Genomic DNA, 19,390 nt, shown 5'->3' with positions numbered 1-19,390 from the left:
TCCCAGCTGGTTCCACTCCATCCATTCTCCCCCACCCCCACCCCCCATTTCCACTGAGCTCGGGATTACTCGGAATCCCTGCAAATCCTTTCAGTGCCGTTTAATTCCGTAAGTATACTCGAGGGCCATACACTAAGTGCCAGGCAGGCACCTGGTTAAGGCTGGGGGCTGGCGAAGATGGGCAAAGACCAGACAGCCAGAGGCGCTGCGCGCGCTCAAGGGCACCTGGATGGGGCACCCCGCCCGGTCGGAGAGCGCGGGACCGGGAAGGCTCCCGGAGGCGACGGCAGGGCGGGACGCTCAGAGCCCGCAGACTCTGTACCCGGAGGCCTAACCGCAGACCCTAGCGCGCCTTTGCGGGGGCGACCACGTCAGAAACCCCGACCTGGAGTGACTTCCTGCGCGGGAGGCCCCGCGGTCTCGGGCTCTGGACGCGGGCCAGGGAGGCGTCGCCCGCGCGGGGTCGGAGGTGCTTCCTGGGCGCCGCGGGCGCGCGGAGGAGCGGGCGGCGCGGGGACAGCGCACCTGGAGCTCCCGGAGGCCCGGCTGGCGCGCGCAGCGACATGGAGGACGGCGTGCTCAAGGAGGGTTTCCTCGTCAAGAGGGTGAGCGGACACTGGCCCGGAGGGCGGCTCCCGGAGCCGGGTCCCCAGCCCGCGCCCGACGGCGGTCTCGGCGGCCTGGGGACAGCCGGGTGCCGGGGTTGGAGGGGGGCTTCAGGTAGAACAGAGCGGCCGGGGCACACAGGCAAGGAGGAGAGTCCAGCTTGGCTAGTGGTAGGAGGCGGGGGGCGACTCCTGAAGGGGTATCTTAATTAAAACAACGTATTAAGCTGGAAAGAGTACAGTATTTAAATATGCTATATTGAAGCAACCTAAGTGTGCTCGCGGCGCCCGTCTACGTACGAACGCATCATCTCCTGTACTACTCACAGTAACCCCTGAGCCGGGAGGCAGCCCAGGCTTCTGAATGAAGCTCTTAGCGTGTAGGAGTCCTGGACCTCGTGTTCTTCAGCCCCCCCGCAGTCCCACACGTGCGGCACCGCTTTCCTCCCTTTCCCCAAAGGAGAAACTAGGTTCGGGGAGGTTAATTAAGCAGCTTGCTTAGGATCTGGGTGCTAGTGGTGATGGAGCGGGTGCAAACCCATAAGGTTGACTCCAAATCTTATTCTGTCCACAGCAGGGTGGGTGTTGTTATCACTGAATTACAGATGAGGAAACTGAGGGGCAGAAAGATGAAACTGCTTGCCCAGAGCCGGGGGACTAATAACTGGGACTGCAGTCTCCATCCTCAGTCCATGGCCCATGACCTCGTGCCCATGGCCCATGTCGCCTTTCCCACAGTTTACAAGACTTCAGACAGACAAAGAGCACACAGATCAAGGTGGAAAATGAACCAAAGAGCAGCAGCAAGAGGAAGTTCAATATTTTAAAATTCTTTTAACATTGATCACACTAAGGGTTTATACTAACGTAACAGCAGGGCATAAAATCTGGGGATGAGACTTTTGGCTCTTCTACTGAGATTGTAGCTTTGGGAGGGAGATGGATGAAGAGAGATGACAGGGCTCCCCCTTCCATTGCCTCCCCTGGCGGTCAGAGCAGCTCTGAAGTCTCAGATTGCTTTCAGGTCCATGGGTAATGTAGCCATGCTATGTTACACATTATTTGTATAGGAGGGCAGGGGTGTTGTTTGCTCAAAACTACAAGCAGGAGATCTAGTAGGAGGCTGATGCCGGATCAAGGGTCAGGCTGGACACAAGCAGGTACCAAATTCCAAGCCACTGTGGTTAGTCTTTCTCGTTCTGTGGAAGCATCTGCACCTCAGAAAGACAACCTGTGGCGGGGTTGGTCGAACTTTCCTGCACCTTGTGAGGTGAGAGGGAGAGTGTGAGCTGGGCAGGGCATCTGATAGGCATCTTTGATTGCCCACATAGCTTGGCCCTAGTAGGGGTCTCCCCCAGTTGCTGGAGTTTCCTCCCAAGATTCCCCACCACCACCACCATGCAGAATCCGGGAATGCTAGAAGGAAGGATGTGAATTCTCTTCTGGATGGCTGCCCAGTCCTGGGTCGCTGGCCAAGGGAGTTCAGGGTGCAGGGAAGTGAGAACAGTCTACAGGTCCAGCCCAAAAGCCCACAGAAGGCGCTTGGCTAAAATACTGAAGGCTCATTCCAGCTAAACCCAAAGCCTGGTGTTTGGAGGCTGGCCCTGAAGCTAGCAGAAGCCACACCCTTTCCTGCAAGGTGAGGGACCTGGCTGGGTGCCCCTGCTAACAGTTCCCGCCTATTGATCAATCTCAACTCCCAGCCCCCCCCCCCCCCCCCCCCCCTCCTGGGTGGCGCCGGCAGCAGCTTCTGCATCCACTGGACTAGTTGCAAGGCTAGGGCCATGGGATTCCATAGATTTAGGACGGTTTAAAGCCTGGGGTGGGGGCAGGGCCTGAGCTGGAAGCCCAGAGTACAAAACAGTCATCACCCAGGAGGGTGAAAGCAGTTGACGGGCAGGGGCATGATAGATCTGGCTCTCACTCCCGCCCAGACAAGAAAGAAGCAAAGCTCCAGGCAAAATGCAGGGCACTCACTTGGCCTGGCTTTAAAGGAGGGTGAGGGGGAAGGAAGTGAGATCAGCACGGACAAGATTGCTTTTCCTTTAAGAAGACACTGAGGCACTTCAGGCCTTGCTGCCCAGCTCATACCTCTGATGACCCTCTTAGAAAATGATATGGCAATGCTAACACCCTTTGGCCTGAAAATGTCCTTTGTAGGAAGGACTCTATCCCAAGAAAATACCATCAAAGCTTTATGAACACAGTATTATTTATGTAGTGAAAAAACTGGAAACTACCTATATGTCCGCACAAATAAACAAATGACTAAGTATATTATGGTTTTGCAGATGTTAAAAATGCTTATAATCTAATAACCCAAAAAGTGAAAATATAAAAGGTATTATTAGTAAGGAAAAATAGGCATAGAAGAAACAAGTCTGGAAGGAGTTCTGCAGGCTAGAAGTCTGAAATCAAGGTGTTAGCAGGGCCATGCTTCCTCTGAAACCTATAGGGGAGAATCCTCCCTTGGCTCTTTTGCTTTGACGTTTGCAGATTTTTCCTTCCCATGTAGGGAAAACCTTATAGGGAACAACCTATTGTTTCTTTATTCTGTGAATTTCCTTTACTTGTACACAGAACACTTCCCTTCTGACACTGCTGGTCACCAAATGTGTAGAGGTTTTCCCCAACACCAAGCAATTCTCTGTGATACCAGCTACATGTCCTGCCATTTAACTCAATTCTGACACTATCTACCTAGGGATAGTGTTATATCCCATGGGTTAAGAGATCAGTCCCACAAAGCTGCCCCCCTCCACCCCACCCCACCCATACTTTAGACACTAGCTGCACTTCTGACTGACCAATGGGCTATTGATTGGAGGTTCCAATACACCCCCTTTTCCATTTCAGTTAATTTGCTACAGTGACTCACAGAACTCAGGAAAATATATTTACCAGTTTATTAAAGGATACGATAAGTGATACAGATGAAGAGCCAGTTGGAAAACCTGGGTAGGGCAAGGTATGTGGGAAGGGGCATGAAGCTGCTATGTACTCTCCAGGCATGCCAGGCTCAGCACTTCCATGTATTTACCAACCCAGAAGCTCTCTGAACCCTGTATTTTTGGGATTTTGTGGAGACTTCATCACATAGGCATGATTGATCATTAACTCCATTTTCAGCCATTCTCCCTTCTCAAGAGAATTGGGGTGGGGCTGAAAATGCCAAGCTTCTAGTTGTGGTTTTTTATGGTGACCAGCCTTCATCCAGGAGCCCACCTGAGTCACCTCGTTAGAAAAAAGACGTTCCTATTACCCAGGAAATTACAAGGGTTTCAGGAGCTCTGTGCCAGGAGCCGGGGACAGAGACCTAAATATAAAACCTATTATCTCACGCAGGCAATTCTTGCCATTTTTGGTTTGTAGATGCATCACTCTAATCTCTGCCTCCACTGTCCCATGACCATCTTCTTCCTGTATATCTCACTGTCCAAATTCTCCTCTTCATATAAGGAATACCAGTTAGTATTAGGTCCGCCCTAATCCTTTATGACTTCACGGTATCCTAATTACATTTGCAAAGACTCTATTTCCAAATGAGATCACATGCATAGGTACCAGGGGTTAAAACTTCGTACCTTTTGGGGAGGGAAACATAATTCAATCTGTAACAAGTACCATCTCTGCTTTTCTGGGGTTGTAAGGTCATGGGTAAGACCTTTATGGGCCTCAGTTCCTTCATCATTAAAGTAGGGAGTAGTATGGACTTTCTCAAAGGGTGCCTCTAGCTATAATATTCCATGCCTCTTGAACCCAGTCATAGGTTTGTTATCCTAGCTATGGACTCTCCTCCCTCTCCCTAAAGGGGTTCTAGGGACTCTAAGCCACTTGTGGTTGGTCCAGTGGGCCTCTGGCCTTGGCCAGCCATTTGCAGACAAGGAGCCTGGAGAGGGAGGAAACTCCCTGGGTAGAGGGAAGCTTGGGATATCTTTCAACTTATACCACAGTGGTTTTGGCCTCGATCCCTTTACCTGGTGACATTAGACCAGTTCCTTATTTCTTTTTTTTTTTAATTTTTTTTTTCAACGTTTTTTATTTATTTTTGGGACAGAGAGAGACAGAGCATGAACGGGGGAGGGGAAGAGAGAGAGGGAGACACAGAATCGGAAACAGGCTCCAGGCTCCGAGCCATCAGCCCAGAGCCTGATGCGGGGCTCGAACTCACGGACCGCGAGATCGTGACCTGGCTGAAGTCGGACGCCCAACCGACTGCGCCACCCAGGCGCCCCCAGTTCCTTATTTCTGCTGAACATGGCGTGCTTTTCTGTAGACCAGGGATAATGGAGTTCTCCTTCCCATTTTGTGGATTATTATGGCATCTGCCAACTGAACTGCCTGCTCCAGTCTGACCCACTTCATTCAGCTGTTCTGCCACAGTGTGGTCAAGGTGATCTTCTTAACATGAGAACCTAAGCCTTTCTTAGCAGCTTCTTCTGAGAAGCCTTCCAGGACTCCCCTCTGGCCACAGTATACAGATCAAACTTTATCGCATGGAACTTGAAGCTGACTGTGCCTGCATCACTTCTGTCCTTTGCCCACAGGCCTCTGAGCCTCATCCATACAGAACCAGTTGGAGTTTCTCAAAAGTGGAAGTGGTTCAAGCTCTCCTTTCCCTGCCTTCCTGACCTGACCAACTCTACACAACCTTCAAGACTCAGCCCCAGTAGCAGCTCTTCAGGGAGCCGACCTAACCCCACTCACTCTCTTTTGAGCTTCTTCTTCCACCTAAGCTGCTTTTCGGGGTTTGCATCATGACCTATATCACTTCTCTATTGTTCTATAATAGTTGCCTCAAACCTTAATGTCTTTTTTTTTTTTTTTTAAATTTATTTTTGAGAGTGAAAGAACAAGCAGGGAAGGGGCAGAGAGAGAGGGAGACAGTACTGACAGTGCAGAGCCCAGTGCAGGGCTCGAACTCATGAACCTTGAGATCATGACCTGAACTGAAACCAAGAGTCAAGACACTTAACTGACTGAGCTAGCCGGGTGCCCTGCCAGAGCTTAACATCTTAAAGCCATAAACATTTATTGTCTCACATAATTTCTGAGGGGCATGTATTCAGGAAGAGCTTAGCTGCAAGATTCAAGTCTCTCATGAAGTTACAGCCAAAATATTGCCTAGTGTGGCACTCTCCTGAGGGCTTGGCTGACTGGAGGGTCCGATTCCAAACTCAATCACATGGCTAGTAGCTGGAGGTCTTAGTTCCTCACCTCTCCATAAGGGTCGGTCATGATGTGGCATCTAGCTTTCCTCAGAGTCCGTCTTTTCTAACCTAACCTGACAAATCATTACTCTGCCACATTCTCTTGGTCACACAGATCAGCCCTTGTACAATGTGGGGAAAAAGTATATATAAGGCTGTGAATACCAAAAGGTGGATATCCTGGGGGACCCCACCTGTCATCTGTCCTGGAACTTATCACATTGAGTGGCATCATTGTGTGTCTCCTCTGCTGTCTTGGGTCTGTATCTTGTTCATCTTTGTCTCCCTGCTGCCAGCCCAGTGCTTGGTGCAGTAGTAGTTGGTCATTGATTGTTGAATGAATAGATAAGTGAATGAATTATTTCCCTAATCATCTCATCAGGATTTTTGTTTGTTTGAATTAAAATTAATTTTCCATTATAAAAATAATACATACTTTTATTAAAAAAAAACTAGAAAAGTACTCAAGGCTGTAAATTGAAAAATAAGTTTTCATTCTTGTTGCTTTATGTCCAGTCTTAGTCCTTAGAGATGACTATTAACAATCCTGAGGTATCCCTTCAGAAATTTTCTAAAATAGCTACTAGAGTTATTTTTAGGTATCGTATGAAAAAATGTAAGTAAAAGTGCTTTACCTGTGTTAAAGACCATTGGCGCTGTGATTCTTGTTGACTCAGACTGCTGTGTTTGACCTTGAGGGCTCCACCAATGACCTTTCCTGCCATCTGTTAAGATTGGAATGCCTCCCCTATAGCCACAGCGGGCATGGTATTGTTACACAGTTAGAATATTTTGCATTATTTTATTATAAGCAATGATCCTAAGTGTCTCAATACATAAAACCTTTTCCCTCTCCTAGATGATTTACTCCACACACATCCCCGGAAGTAGAATTATTGGGTCAGAAGATTTGAACATTTTTTTTGAGGGTCACAAGCTGCTTCAGGGTTTCTACCTACACAGTAAATCCTTTCTCATCAGCCTTTCTCCTCAGACCTCTCACCCTTACTGTCAGGATCTGTAGTTGCTCATAAACACATTCCACTCTAGTGAGTTTGAACAGAAAGGGATTTCATGGAGGAATAATAACTATTAAGTAACTCAGGAATATTTGGGAGGGCCAGAGAACCTGGCTGGGATGCTATAAAGCCAGAGATGATGTAGCTAGACAAAAATACCTACCAGCACCAGCAGACATTTCTAGCGGAAACATCATTGCTGACATTGTTTGCTATTTGTCCCTGGTAGCCCTGGGGACTGGGTGTCAGAAGAACCTATTCTTCCAACATTGTTCTCTCCAAAAATTCCTGTTTCCCGTGGGAAACCATGCATAGGGGTGGCAGCCACTTGGTCACCTATCAGTTCCCTTCGTGCCAGGGATTCTGAGAAATGTAGCATTTTGTCCAGGAAAGTACAGTATCTCCAAACTGGTTTGTTCTGTTCAACATCTGTTGGTGACACTTTCTTGAACGTCTTCAGCCCCATTTCTCCTCTCCCTGTTGCTTTAGTTTGCTAGAGTATTGAAACAAAATACCACAGACAAGACAGCTAAACAGATTTATTTTCTCACAGTTATGGAGGCTAGGGTAAAAGGTCAAACTGTCAGCAGGTTTGGTTTCTTCTGAGGCCTCTCTTCAGCTTGCACATGGGCACCTTCTTGCCATGTGCTCACATGGTCTTTCCTCTGTGCATATACCTCCCTGATGTCTCTCTGTGTCTCTGAGTGTCCTTTTCTTATAAGGACCCCAGTTAGATTGGATTAGGGCCCACTTGATGACCTCATCCTAATCTAATCACATTTCTAGGGCCCTATCTGCACCTACAGTCAACACTGAAAGTTAGGGCTTTAATATATGAATTTGTGTGTGTGTGAGGAGTGACATAATTTAGCCTGTAACACCTATGTTTTAAGATATAAGACTATTTTACCTTCTTCACTTCTCTACCTCACACCAGCCCCCATTCCATCAACTAGGATTGCATTCTCCCTGTACACAATCTTTTGAGCCAACAATCTACTGCTAATGCTGCTTCAACAGCCCCTCAGAAGGGGGTCATCGAAAAAGAGGACCCGAGTCTGGGCCATGTGGGGAGCAGTAGAGAACCCCAACTGCTGAGACGTCAAAGCCAAATCTTCTTTGTTTCTTGAAACATGTCTGCCCACATCAAGAAAAGCTGTCACCCGTCATGTTACATGTCGATCCTAAGTATGGAGAGAGCAAAAAATGTAAACTTGACCTTGACTATGAAAGTTATCTTCTGTGAAGAGCTTGATCGCCATGCAATGTAATAGCACTTAGACATATTAATAAATTCTTGTCATATTAACATGGTTAAAAGTTTTATTGAGTTGCCACAGTAAATTGTTTGGGCATAGCCCAGTGCTCACTCGGTCAATTCCCACAACTTTTGGTTCCCTAACAGCACTGTGCACAGTACACATCGAACAATCACAGTTCCACAGATGTGAGAACACGAGGAGACTTCGAACTTAATAAATGCTAGGAAATGTAAGGAAAGGAGTGAACTAGGGAAATGGTCTCTGATTCAGATAAAGCCCATCTCTCTTAGTTAGAAGCTCGCTCTTATTGGGCTCTGCTCTGGGAAATATGCCATGAAAGTTGCTTTCATGAGTATGTACTAAACCCATTCCTTTCTGATTCCTCAGCAGACATTCCCTCATCTGTTGGTCTGTTCTAGAAATAGGCTCTTTGCCTTTACCTTACTATCCTGTCCATTGGCTCTATGACTCACTTGAGAACCCCCAAACTACCCTGTCTTTCAGTCTTGCCATATCAAGCTAAGCAAGATTATTAGGGTCCTTAGCACTGGTAGACTGTTTGTGGCTTCAACTTTACAAATTGCCTACATCTTTGACTAGTGACATTCTTTCTAGGAATATATGCTAAGGAAAAGAAAATCTGAGATGCAGATCAGAATTTATGTGCAAGAATATTCATTGCAGAATTGTTTATAACAGTGAAAAAAAGAAACAACCTCAGTTCAAACAATAGAAGATTGATAAGTAAATATTGCATCCACCTAGCGGTCATTCAAAAACATGTTTTAAAGAAATACATCGGTGTGAGATGATGCTCAGCAAAGCTCAACAAAACAAAAACTAGATAATGAAACTATATGTAACATGGTCCTGATTTTTTTTTTAAAACAGAAAGTAAAAACTAAGGAAAAAAGACAATAAGAAAACAAAATGTTAGCAACAGCGGTCTCCTAGTAGTAGGACTTCCTCTTCAGTATACTTTGTAGTTTCTTTCAAGGTTTATAACCACAAACAAGGTCAAATGGGAACTGGAAGGTCAATGCCAAAGGTCTTGGTTACATACTCAGATGACAAAGAGATCCAGACTGATAATGCTTTTTTCATGCACATGAAAATAAAACGTATGATTCTGAACTAGATCCTTTCTTTGGCTATTAAAGATATTACTAGGGCAATTGGTGAAACTTGGCTGGGGGTTGTGGAATCGATGATAATAATATATTAATGGAAATTTCCTGATGTTGATGGTTGGATTGTGGTTATGTTGGAAATATCCGCCCCCTTTTTTTGTAGGAGATGCACAATAAAATATTCAGAAGTGTTGGAGCATCATGTTAAGAATTTACTCTTAAATGATTCTATCATGCAAGTTCTTAATACTATTCTTCAGCTTTTCTCTGAATTGAAATTATTTTAGAATAAAAAAATTAAGTGAAGTTAAAAAAAAAAGATAATGCTGTCCCCCTTTCTGGGCAGTTGATCCCACGGCACAGTCTGGCTACCTGTGCTGTGGGACACCTCTCCCTGAACACAGTGTCGTCCCCTCAGCCATCTCACCACAGGGCTGTGCTGTCCATCCTCAGGGTCACATTGTCCACAACTGGAAAGCACGATGGTTCATCCTCCGGCAGAACACGCTACTGTACTACAAGCTCCAGGGGGGTCGGAAGGTGACCCCTCCCAAGGGCCGGATCCTTCTGGATGGCTGCACCATCACCTGCCCCTGCCTGGAGTATGAAAATCGACCCGTAAGTGAAGGCCCCTGCTTCTCGGCTCCTTTCTGCCCGGGACCCTCTCATCTCTGGCCTCTTTGGTGAAGGTGATGTGGATAATAGGAAGAGCTGAGTTATCATTGAAAAAACCTAAATCCAAGTCCTGCTGAGCTGTGTAACAGGTGTGACCTTGGGCAAGTAATTGAGCCTCTCTGAGCCTTAGTTCCTCCTCTATAAAATGGGGTAAAATAGTGACACCTCACTATCCCCCATGATTGTGTTGAGAATCATGCAGAAGGTAACAGTCTGTCAAAGCACCTTGTAGGCTAGGAGGAACCTCACAAATGGGAGCAACTATTGCTATCTTGGGGTTCAATGTGATGGCTTTCATCCCCTAAGGGGGTGAGTGTTCTAAAAGTCAGGCGCAGCTTCAACCCTACCATGAAAAATTACCTGAATCAGTCGTTTTTTTTTAAGGGCCCATTTTGTGCCAAGAAATTTCCTAGGCTTGGAGGAGTCAAGGAAGAAAATGGTAAGAGTGCTTTCCCTGGAGTTAGTCATCTTATTATGAAAACAAGTGGTTAATCGAAAAAAACATTCAGAGTTCCAAATGTTGGTATAAACATGGTTAGTCATAGAGAACACCATATTCCTGAAGAGGAGGAAGACGTATTTATAGGCTGTTGAGTCAGGTACAGCATTGGGAGCAATAGAGACTTGACAAAGATCTGAAAGAGGAGAGAGGCAGATATTCTGGAATGTCAGGTGGAAAGTCTTGAGTGAAAGTGAGGGGAGAGATAGGGATAGATTTGGAGATGACGATGGCCAGTGTGGCAAAAGGAGAACGTTCACCAAGGGAGCAATGGGAGATTGGCTGGGGCCAGATGGAGGTAATGGGGAGTCACTGAAGGTTCTGAAGTAAGAGAATGGACTGGTGGAAACACTCTTAGGAGGACTAAAATGAGGAACTACGCTCTGATTCTAATAGGTTACTAGATCAATAAAGAAGGGATCTAACCACTTATGTTTTTCTTCTTTGACTTTTCTAAACCAATTGACAAGCCTTCTAAGTATAAGAAAACGTTTGTGACAGTCCATTCTGGGAGGTGGGTTTACTGGTATTATGTTAACTGCTGTACTCTTTTGTAGTTTTGACTTTTTCTCAAATAAGAAAACAAAGGGAGCTATTAAAATAGTGAGGCATGAAATAAGGCAAAAAGTAGGGGGAAACACAAGAAAATGTTATGAAGGACATGTCAACAGGACCTGGTTGACTGGATGTTGAGGACAAGGGAGAGGAAGGTATTGAGTGTCATTCTACCCTATGAGGCTGCAAAAATGAAATGTCATTCTACAATTTCCTCTGCCAATCTGGAAGTGCCACTGATTAAGGGAAAAAGTCAGGTAGGGTAGCATTCTGTTGGGAGGAGGTGGGGCTGCCGGAGGATGCCCAGCCTGGGAAGACTGGGGCTGCACCTTCTTCCTTGTGGGTCAGAAGACCAAACACAATGTCTGGACACATAGCAGATGATTAGTAAATGTTTGTTGAATTGATGTTTAAGAAAGAAGAAACATTTACAGTGGAGACGTTTTTAAGAGGAAAAACCCCTAGTTTTCTAAGTGAAGTTAAGACTCTAGTTCTCAATAAATTAAACCCCAGACCTTGTAGGGTTGCTCGTTAACCTGATGCCCTTTAACAATCTTTAAGGAACAGTGGAAAGCAAGAGTGCTGGTAGAACAGGCTGGAGATAGAGAAGCTTTCAAAAAAGGAAATAAGTGAAATTTGCTAACTGGAGTTGTGAACTTCATGTTAATTTTCCCTAACATTCTCAGATTGTCATCCTCCCAGTTCAAGAGTACTTGACCTGCAAGAGGTCAAGAGGAGCCAGCAAGTTCACTAAGAACACGTTATAAAGTATATACATGTGTATGTGAATATATATGTGTATACACACACACACACATATATATATATTTATTTATTTTATTTTTTTAATTTGGGAAGCTATGAAAGAGTATGTGTGGATTTCACATGGAATTATATAGTCTCTCCTGAAATTCTTTCATTAAAATGTTGATTACAGACTGCCAGTGCAGGGAGCTGGGTGAATTTGTTCCCTACGATGCTGATGTTAGTGTTAACTTGGAGGAACGGATTTGTGGTATCCTTTGGGACTGTGAACCAGCCTCATCTCATCACTGTTTTTACTGTTAGTTGAGGTGAGGGATATTGAGTCTGCAAACAAAGCAAGTTGGGAATTAATGCACTGGAAGACAGAATCAGAATGAAATAGAATGCATCTGCTTTCCCAAAAGAAGCAGTAGGCTTCTAAGATGACATTTAATAGGGTCAACATCAGAATCCCACAGTGGCCAAAAATAACCCAAAAAACCCTAAATGCACATTTAAGGAATGGAGGAGATGTGGCCTACATCAAAAAGACTGTCTGCTGACCTCATAGAGTGCGAGTCTATGGTGCCACCAGAGCTACCTCGGGCCGTCAGCCGTGCCACCCTGTGCCCCTCAGAGCTTTCCTGGAGCAGCCGGCTCTATTCCATGGGTCATAGTTTATGAGAATGGCGACCACCTGCAGAACATGTAACAGAGCATGAGCTGATTAAGAGTTTAAGCCATATGATATGAGAAGTGTGTGAAAGATTGGGGATGACTGAAGAAAAGAGGACCAAAAGGAGCATAAGGAACAGTTCCTCCAATGTAGGTGTTAATATCCCCATATGACAGATAAAGAGACTAAGGCTTGGTGGGGTTCCTTTTTTGTTTTGTTTTTTGAGAGAGGGAGAGGGCCCAGTGAGTGAGGGGCAGAGACGGGGGCTGAGGCGGGGAGAGGGACGGAGAGGGAGAGAGAGAAAAGTGGGGCTCACCCGAAGCAGGGCTCATGGTTTACCCGAAGTGGGACTCGAGCTCACTCAATGAGGGACTTGAACTCATAAACCGTGAGATCATGCCCTGAGCCTAAGTCAGATGCTTAACGGTCTGAGTCACCCAGGCACCCCTTGGTGAGGTTCCTTAATGTGCCCAAGCATTCATAGCTAAGTGGCTAAGCTAGGATTTGGATTCAGATCAGTTGGACTTGAAAGCCAGTACACTTCTCACTTCAGCACAGGGGCTGTCATGGGAGGTAAGGTTAGTCTGTGTGATTAGAAGCAAGGAGGCAAAGTACCCAGGCAACAGTCCCTACGCTAACTAGTCTGTCCAAGAGGGAGAGCTTGCCTTGTGAGCCATGAGCTCCCTGTTGCTTCAGGTTGACAAGTGAATCTCTGAAGACCACCCCCTGGGACATGTTTGAGGGGTTGGGAGTTTGGCAGCCACCAGATCTGTGTGTCCTGGGCTTGCTGTGGCCCCGTCATCTTTGTTTGGGGCCAACATTCTCTGGCCTGCCAGGCCTCTGAGTGCTGGTCTGACGAGCCATCTCTTCCTGCAGCTTCTCATTAAGTTGAAGACTCAAACATCCACTGAGTACTTCCTGGAAGCCTGTTCTCGAGAGGAGAGGGACGCCTGGGCCTTTGAGATAACAGGGGCTATTCACGCTGGGCAGCCGGGGAAAGTCCAGCAACTCCACATATTGAAGAACTCCTTCAAGCTGCCCCCTCACATCAGTCTGCAGTGAGTACCCAGCCCACCCCCGCCCCTCACCCTGCCTGGCTTTGTTGCAGCTGCTTCTGTCAGTGCGACTGGGGAGGGGGTGGGTTCTGTTGTTACTACACACGCCTGTCTGGTGCCACCATTGTGCGTCAGGGTTTTCTGCTGTCACTGTCCTGTTTGTATTATTTTTTCTGCCTGGGAGTGGCCCTCCCTGCCTGCCCTGCTCCTATGTAATATCTTGGGGCCTCTGCTGCTTTCCCACCTCAATGTCTTGAGACCCTCCCTTCAATTTCAGCCGGGGTGCCTGGGGCGTCACAGCCCCCTAGGAATCTCCACTCACCAAGTCACTGGTCTTGTTTGCAGCCTGGTGGCAAGAATGGTGTGTTCTGGTAGTGGCTGCATTCTTGCTCTATGAGGTTCCTCATTCATCCATCCATTCATGCATGCATGCATCCATCCATCCATCCATCCATCCATCCAGGAAATAGTTATAGAGGGCTTCTTGAATGCCATATACTGTACTAGGTGCTCAGGAGATGCAAATATGAATAAATAAGGTCTCATCTCAGTGGCTTTCCAACTCAGGGGCATAAATAGAAAATGAGAAAAGATCTTCCATTGGTGGTGGGAATCATCTCACAGAACAGAAGGAAAGCAGATCACTGGTGGAGGCAATACTCTAAAGTGGGGACATCAGAAAGGAGTGCCATCATGGAAACTGTTACATCTACAGGAAACACCCCCTAGCCTCCCAGGCAGCAGAACTGTTACACCCATCAAAGACAAGGCACAAGTCCATTCCTGGGCTCCCAGAAAGCTCCATGCCAGTCCCTGAAATCTTGATTGTGCATCCTGGGTGCTTGCTAGACCATGGCGAGTGCAGGAGGAGCAGTGGAGGTAGGAGTGGGTTGAAGTGATGGGTGACTTTGAGAAGTAGCTGGAGGAGGTCCGACTTCTGCAGATCATAGAGAATCATTATTGTATATTATTTTGCTTTTAAGTTGAAAGTAATAGCTCTTAAGTTTTGCTACAAAAGTAGTACCCATCTAGTGTAGAGACATGAGAGCATTTAGATGAGCAAGAAGAAAAGAAACATCCTGAAATCCTACCTCTCCAATCTGATGCATTATGGAAACGCCTCTTGCTTTGTGATGTGTATCACACCGTTTGCCACTTGCTTTATACGTGTAGCAGCACTCTTGGACTCCCCCTCCTACCTGCTGGTGTGATGTGGGTATCACACACTGTGGGGCCCCTCTCCTTTGCCTTCCTTCTGTGTAGTCGCATTGTGGACAAGATGCACGACAGCAGCAGCGGAATCCGGCCAAGCCCCAACATGGAACAGGGAAGCACCTACAAAAAGACCTTCATAGGTGAGCATCCCCTCTTGGGGGCTGGGCTGGGCAGTGGAAACCTGGGGCGTGGGGACCTGAGACTCAGCCATGCTTGCCTTCCTGTGCTGAGGCCAGAGCTGCCTGTGGCCAATGGGCTGGTCTGAGATGGCCGCATGCTCTCGGGTAGAACCCAAGGCTGCCCAGGAGGTTAGGGTCAATGAGGTCACAGCCAAGCACCCCCAGGGAGGCTGGTCTGTAGCCTGTCATCTGACTGATGCTGCCCTTGCCCCAATGCAGGCTCCTCCCTAGTGGACTGGCTCATCTCCAACAGCTTTTCTGCTAACCGTCTGGAGGCTGTGACCCTGGCCTCCATGCTCATGGAAGAGAATTTCCTTAAGCCAGTAGGCGTCCGAAGCATGGGAGCCATTCGCTCTGGAGACCTGGCCGAGCAGTTCCTGGATGACTCCACGGCCCTGTACACTTTCGTAAGTTAGGGAGTGGGTTCTTCTTGCCGCTGGGGCAGAGGGAAGGAGAAGGTAACCAAGTGAGGACCAGGGGATCCACAGTCATGGGCCAGAGGCCTAGGGTTTGGGGACTTCTTCACCCTCAGGGGGAGTGAGGTTTCTGTACCAAGGATTTTCCTGTCCCCTGTGGTAGTCCCAGAGCCTGGAACTGGAGCCTTTTTGTAACAGAACCCTTGTTCACTCCTTCCCACTAGGCTGAGAGCTACAAGAAGAAGATAAGCTCCAAGGAAGAAATTAGCCTCAGCACTGTGGAGTTGAGTGGCACAGTGGTAAAACAAGGCTATCTGGCCAAGCAGGTATGCTTGTCTTGGAGAGGGAGATGGACAGAATGCCCCCAAAGGGTGGGAGGGGCTGAGCTGCTAAAGGGCACTCGTTACCAGCAGAATCTGCTAAAGCAGGAGCCGGTGGCGGCTGCAGGGAGCAAGTCAAGAGGCATGAATGTGCCCGTTCACACACGTGTGCGTGTGTGTCCCAGACACAGGGGAAAGTATGCACAAGTCAGTATCACAATGCTAAAAAACGTCTGCAGCACTGCCCAGTTCATGCATTTGTCTGGAAGGACATTGCTTACTGGATCAGTGCTGGCCTTCAGCTCCAGGACGCTTCCTGGGGTCTCTGTCTTCTTCTGTGGGACTCTGCATACCCTCCAGATACACTTTTTGAAAAAAAAAAAAAAAAAAAAAAAAAAAAAAAGTCTTTTTTTTCTGCAGTGTAATGTCAGTGTTTAAAACCTGACTGTGGTCACTACCGCTAACCGTGTTTGGAGAGCAGCCCTGTCCCAGGCACACATGCGGCCTTTCTACCTGTGCCTGACACACAGGCTATTCTGTGAACAGAATCCCCACATCCCAGCATGTGAAGTGACCTCTGCACACCTCTCGTGTTTGTGCATTTCCCACACACCGTGCGAATGTGCGTGTCTGTACCATGGACACACGTGCTGCTCAGTGCCCTGCCCATTTTTACTTGGAGCACATGGCTGTCCTTGTCACCTGCTTCTTGCATATCAGGATCCCCATCTGCTCTTGGATTATTTACTGTGCATGCAACTGCCTATCTACCCCAGATAGATCTCTACTGCCGCTCCCAGGCCTGACAGGAGTCTAGTGAGGGGAGGCAGTGAGGCCCTGGAAGACCACGAGGAAGGTGTGGGAGGGGCTCTGGGTGTTCCAGGCTAAAGGGTTGAGGAAGCTTTGCGATCCAGGGGGTGAAGCCAAAGAGAGTTACACACACACCAGTGTCTTACACATTTAGATTTTAACATAAAAGTGATCATTTCTTTTGCTGATGCAGAACGTTGAAGTGGTTTTCGCTGTATTTGTGTGCACATAAGTACATGCAACTGTGTGTAGGTTTGTTTTTTTTGCTAAGTTGACACTTAAAGTTGGTGCCCTTGGGTTCAAGTTTGCCCGTGAGCTCTTAGTGTAGCTGACACCTGCTGCCTCCCTGTCCACCTTACACGCTGAGTGGGCTCTGAGTCATGCTCCCCTCTTCCTTCAGTGTGACCCTCTTTGGTTCTGGGAACTTGGCTAACTGTGACAGTGTTTTTGCTAATGTGTCTCTGAGCAGGGAAGTCCAAGTCACTGCAATCCCTGGGTCTCCAGCAGACTCCTCTTAGAAAGTAGTCTGTTGGAGCCAGCTGGCTTGGAAGTTTGGCATTAGCTGCATGGAGGTGGGAGGAAGGGACAGAGCTGTCACAGATGAGCCCTGAACCCTTTCTTTGCCTCAGGGACACAAAAGGAAAAACTGGAAGGTGCGGCGCTTTGTTCTGAGGAAGGATCCGGCTTTTCTGCATTACTATGACCCTTCCAAAGTGAGTGTCACATGTTCACTTGGTACCCGTGTGTGATACTTCCAGACCCTTCTCTCCTGGGCATAGCAGGCAGCTGGCTGTACTTCCTTCCTTTCTCTCAGCATCCCTCCCTCCCTTTCCTCCCACAATCGAAGCTGCATTCAACGGTCTGATCATTCCCTTCAGCACGCTGTTGCCTGAGCAAGAGGGTTATCATTATTTTGAGAGGAAAGCATCTTTTAGTTTCTCCAAAGCTTTTTGTGTGGCTGGGTAGGGTGGAGCGGGCTGATAGACTCCTAACTAGTGCTTTCCAGCCTCTTCACCCCTTTCTATGAGGAGATCCCATGAAATCCTGCCCCTCAACCTTTTGTCCCCACCAGTGTTGTGGAAAGTTTCTTTTACCATGTACTGTTTAGGCCATAATTTACTAATTTTGTTTTCTTTTTTCTAATTGATCAAAGGATTGCTACTCTGAGTTTCAGATGTAAGAATTATTGTGTGATGAGTTGATTTAATTCCAGTCAAAAGCAAAGAAAAATGGCCTTTTAGTTGGCCTGTCCAGCCTTGTCTTGGTAGATGTAGGATTTTCATTCATTTTTTGAAATATTGGAGAGTGGGCAGTTCCTCCATCACCAGGCTTCAGTCAGGAATTCCCGCCCTAACAGTGGCACACGATGGAGTGAGGGGAGGAATGTGGCCCTGCCACCGCTGGCAGTGAAATGAAGCCCAGATTTCCTTACTGGTGCATGTCACATGGCCGTGTGATGTCTAAATTCAGCCTCACCTACTCCTCCAGATGACTCTCTGACTTCTTTAGCGGGCCTCAGGGTGGTTACAGGCAAGAGTTCAACTCCTTTTTCCCTTTTATGCATTCACACTATGCCTAATCAGGAGTCCTTTCCGCTGCAGGAAGAGAACCGGCCAGTGGGTGGGTTTTCTCTTCGTGGTTCCCTCGTGTCTGCTCTGGAGGATAACGGCGTTCCCACTGGTAAGGTGCAACTTCACGCTGGCCTGCAGGCCTCAGGCTCCTCCTCAGATCCCCCCCTGCTGTGCTGTCAGCAGTGCTCTGCTGAGCTGAGCTATGGGAGCAGAGTAAGCTCTCTCAGTGAGACGAATGGTGTGAGTTTGAAGCCAATTTCAGAATTAGGGAAAAGGGCAAGGGGGGTGGTGTTCTTAGTCTTTTAACAACACAACTAAATAATCCTTGTCTCTGGTATTCTTTCCCCTCAGTTTCTGTGCCTACTGGCAGGTAAATTGCCACCTAAGAATAGAAGCCTACAGTGTTTAAGGATTAGCAACACAGCTGAATGTCTATTAGCACGCTAATTTCACAATGGCCAGCTAAGACAGTATTATTCCCATTTTATGGACATGGAAATTGAGGTTCGAAGAAGTGAAACAAGTTAATATCAGGTCCCAAATCTGTGCCTGCTTTTATCATAAGCATACTGGATTCTTTGATGTGAACGGAACTGTAGATCTGTGGTTGGTGCAGGGAGCAGGCCAGGAGGGCACAGGTGAAGGACAGGGAATGGAGAGGAGGAAAAGAGGGAAGCGGGCATTGGGTGGGATTCCCTAACCACATACGTTGGCATTGAAAAACACTTCATGTGTATTTTTGTTTTTGGGTCAGTTGACTTCTAGCTGAAAGCAGACATGGATACTCACTGATTTTTCTTCTGCCCAGGGGTTAAAGGAAATGTCCAGGGGAATCTCTTCAAAGTGATTACCAAGGATGACACACACTATTACATCCAGGCCAGCAGCAAGGCTGAGCGAGCTGAGTGGATTGAAGCTATCAAAAAGCTAACGTGACAAGGGAGCGTGTTCCTGAAGGAACAGGACAAGGTTTCCTCCCTCCTACCGGATGGTACAGACAAGATTTCCTGGAGAATGGGTGTGTGCAGACTTATAGCTTCTTTGTATATTTTGCACTGCTTTGCAGTGAGACTGGTGATCCTTAGATCACAATCGGCAGTGGTGCTATTTCCTTCCCCACCTTCCTGTTAACAGCCTGGAAATGCTAGAACAACCATTAGGCGTCAGCATCTTGACTTTCACCCATCTTCACAGCCAGCCATTCCTCGGGCACCAAGGTAGGGTTCCCTGTTGTAACACTAACTAGCCACGTTGCAATACTAAATAAAATGCTAATATCGTGTTGGCTGTCTCTGAAGTGCTGTTAAAAACTAACTCCTTCCTTGGAATTAATAAAAACTGCCATATTTTTAGCTATTAGAATTTCCTGGATAAAGTTGTATGGTTTTCAAAGGTTTTCCATACTCGAGCCTATGTAAATTACTATGCAAGATTATGAAAACATGTCAA

General features: G+C 47.2%; 1 protein-coding gene across 1 annotated transcript; it reads left to right on the top strand.

Annotated features, from left to right (window-relative positions):
• Positions 1 to 259: 259 nt before the first annotated feature.
• On the top strand, positions 260 to 19,223 carry PLEK2 (pleckstrin 2). Its single transcript, XM_060620099.3, has 9 exons — positions 260 to 605; positions 9,680 to 9,844; positions 13,252 to 13,433; positions 14,694 to 14,785; positions 15,044 to 15,231; positions 15,465 to 15,566; positions 17,000 to 17,083; positions 17,972 to 18,050; positions 18,750 to 19,223. Exons 1-9 carry the CDS (start codon positions 564 to 566, stop codon positions 18,875 to 18,877), a joined length of 1,062 nt encoding a protein of 353 aa, XP_060476082.1. The 5' UTR covers positions 260 to 563; the 3' UTR covers positions 18,878 to 19,223.
• Positions 19,224 to 19,390: the final 167 nt, after the last annotated feature.

The sequence above is a fragment of the Panthera onca genome, chromosome B3, assembly GCF_046562875.1.
Source record: "Panthera onca isolate mPanOnc1 chromosome B3, mPanOnc1 haplotype 2, whole genome shotgun sequence".
Taxonomy (NCBI): Eukaryota; Metazoa; Chordata; class Mammalia; order Carnivora; family Felidae; genus Panthera; species Panthera onca.
Note: the sequence above shows the minus strand (reverse complement) of the source record. Positions and strands in the feature narration are given on the sequence as shown.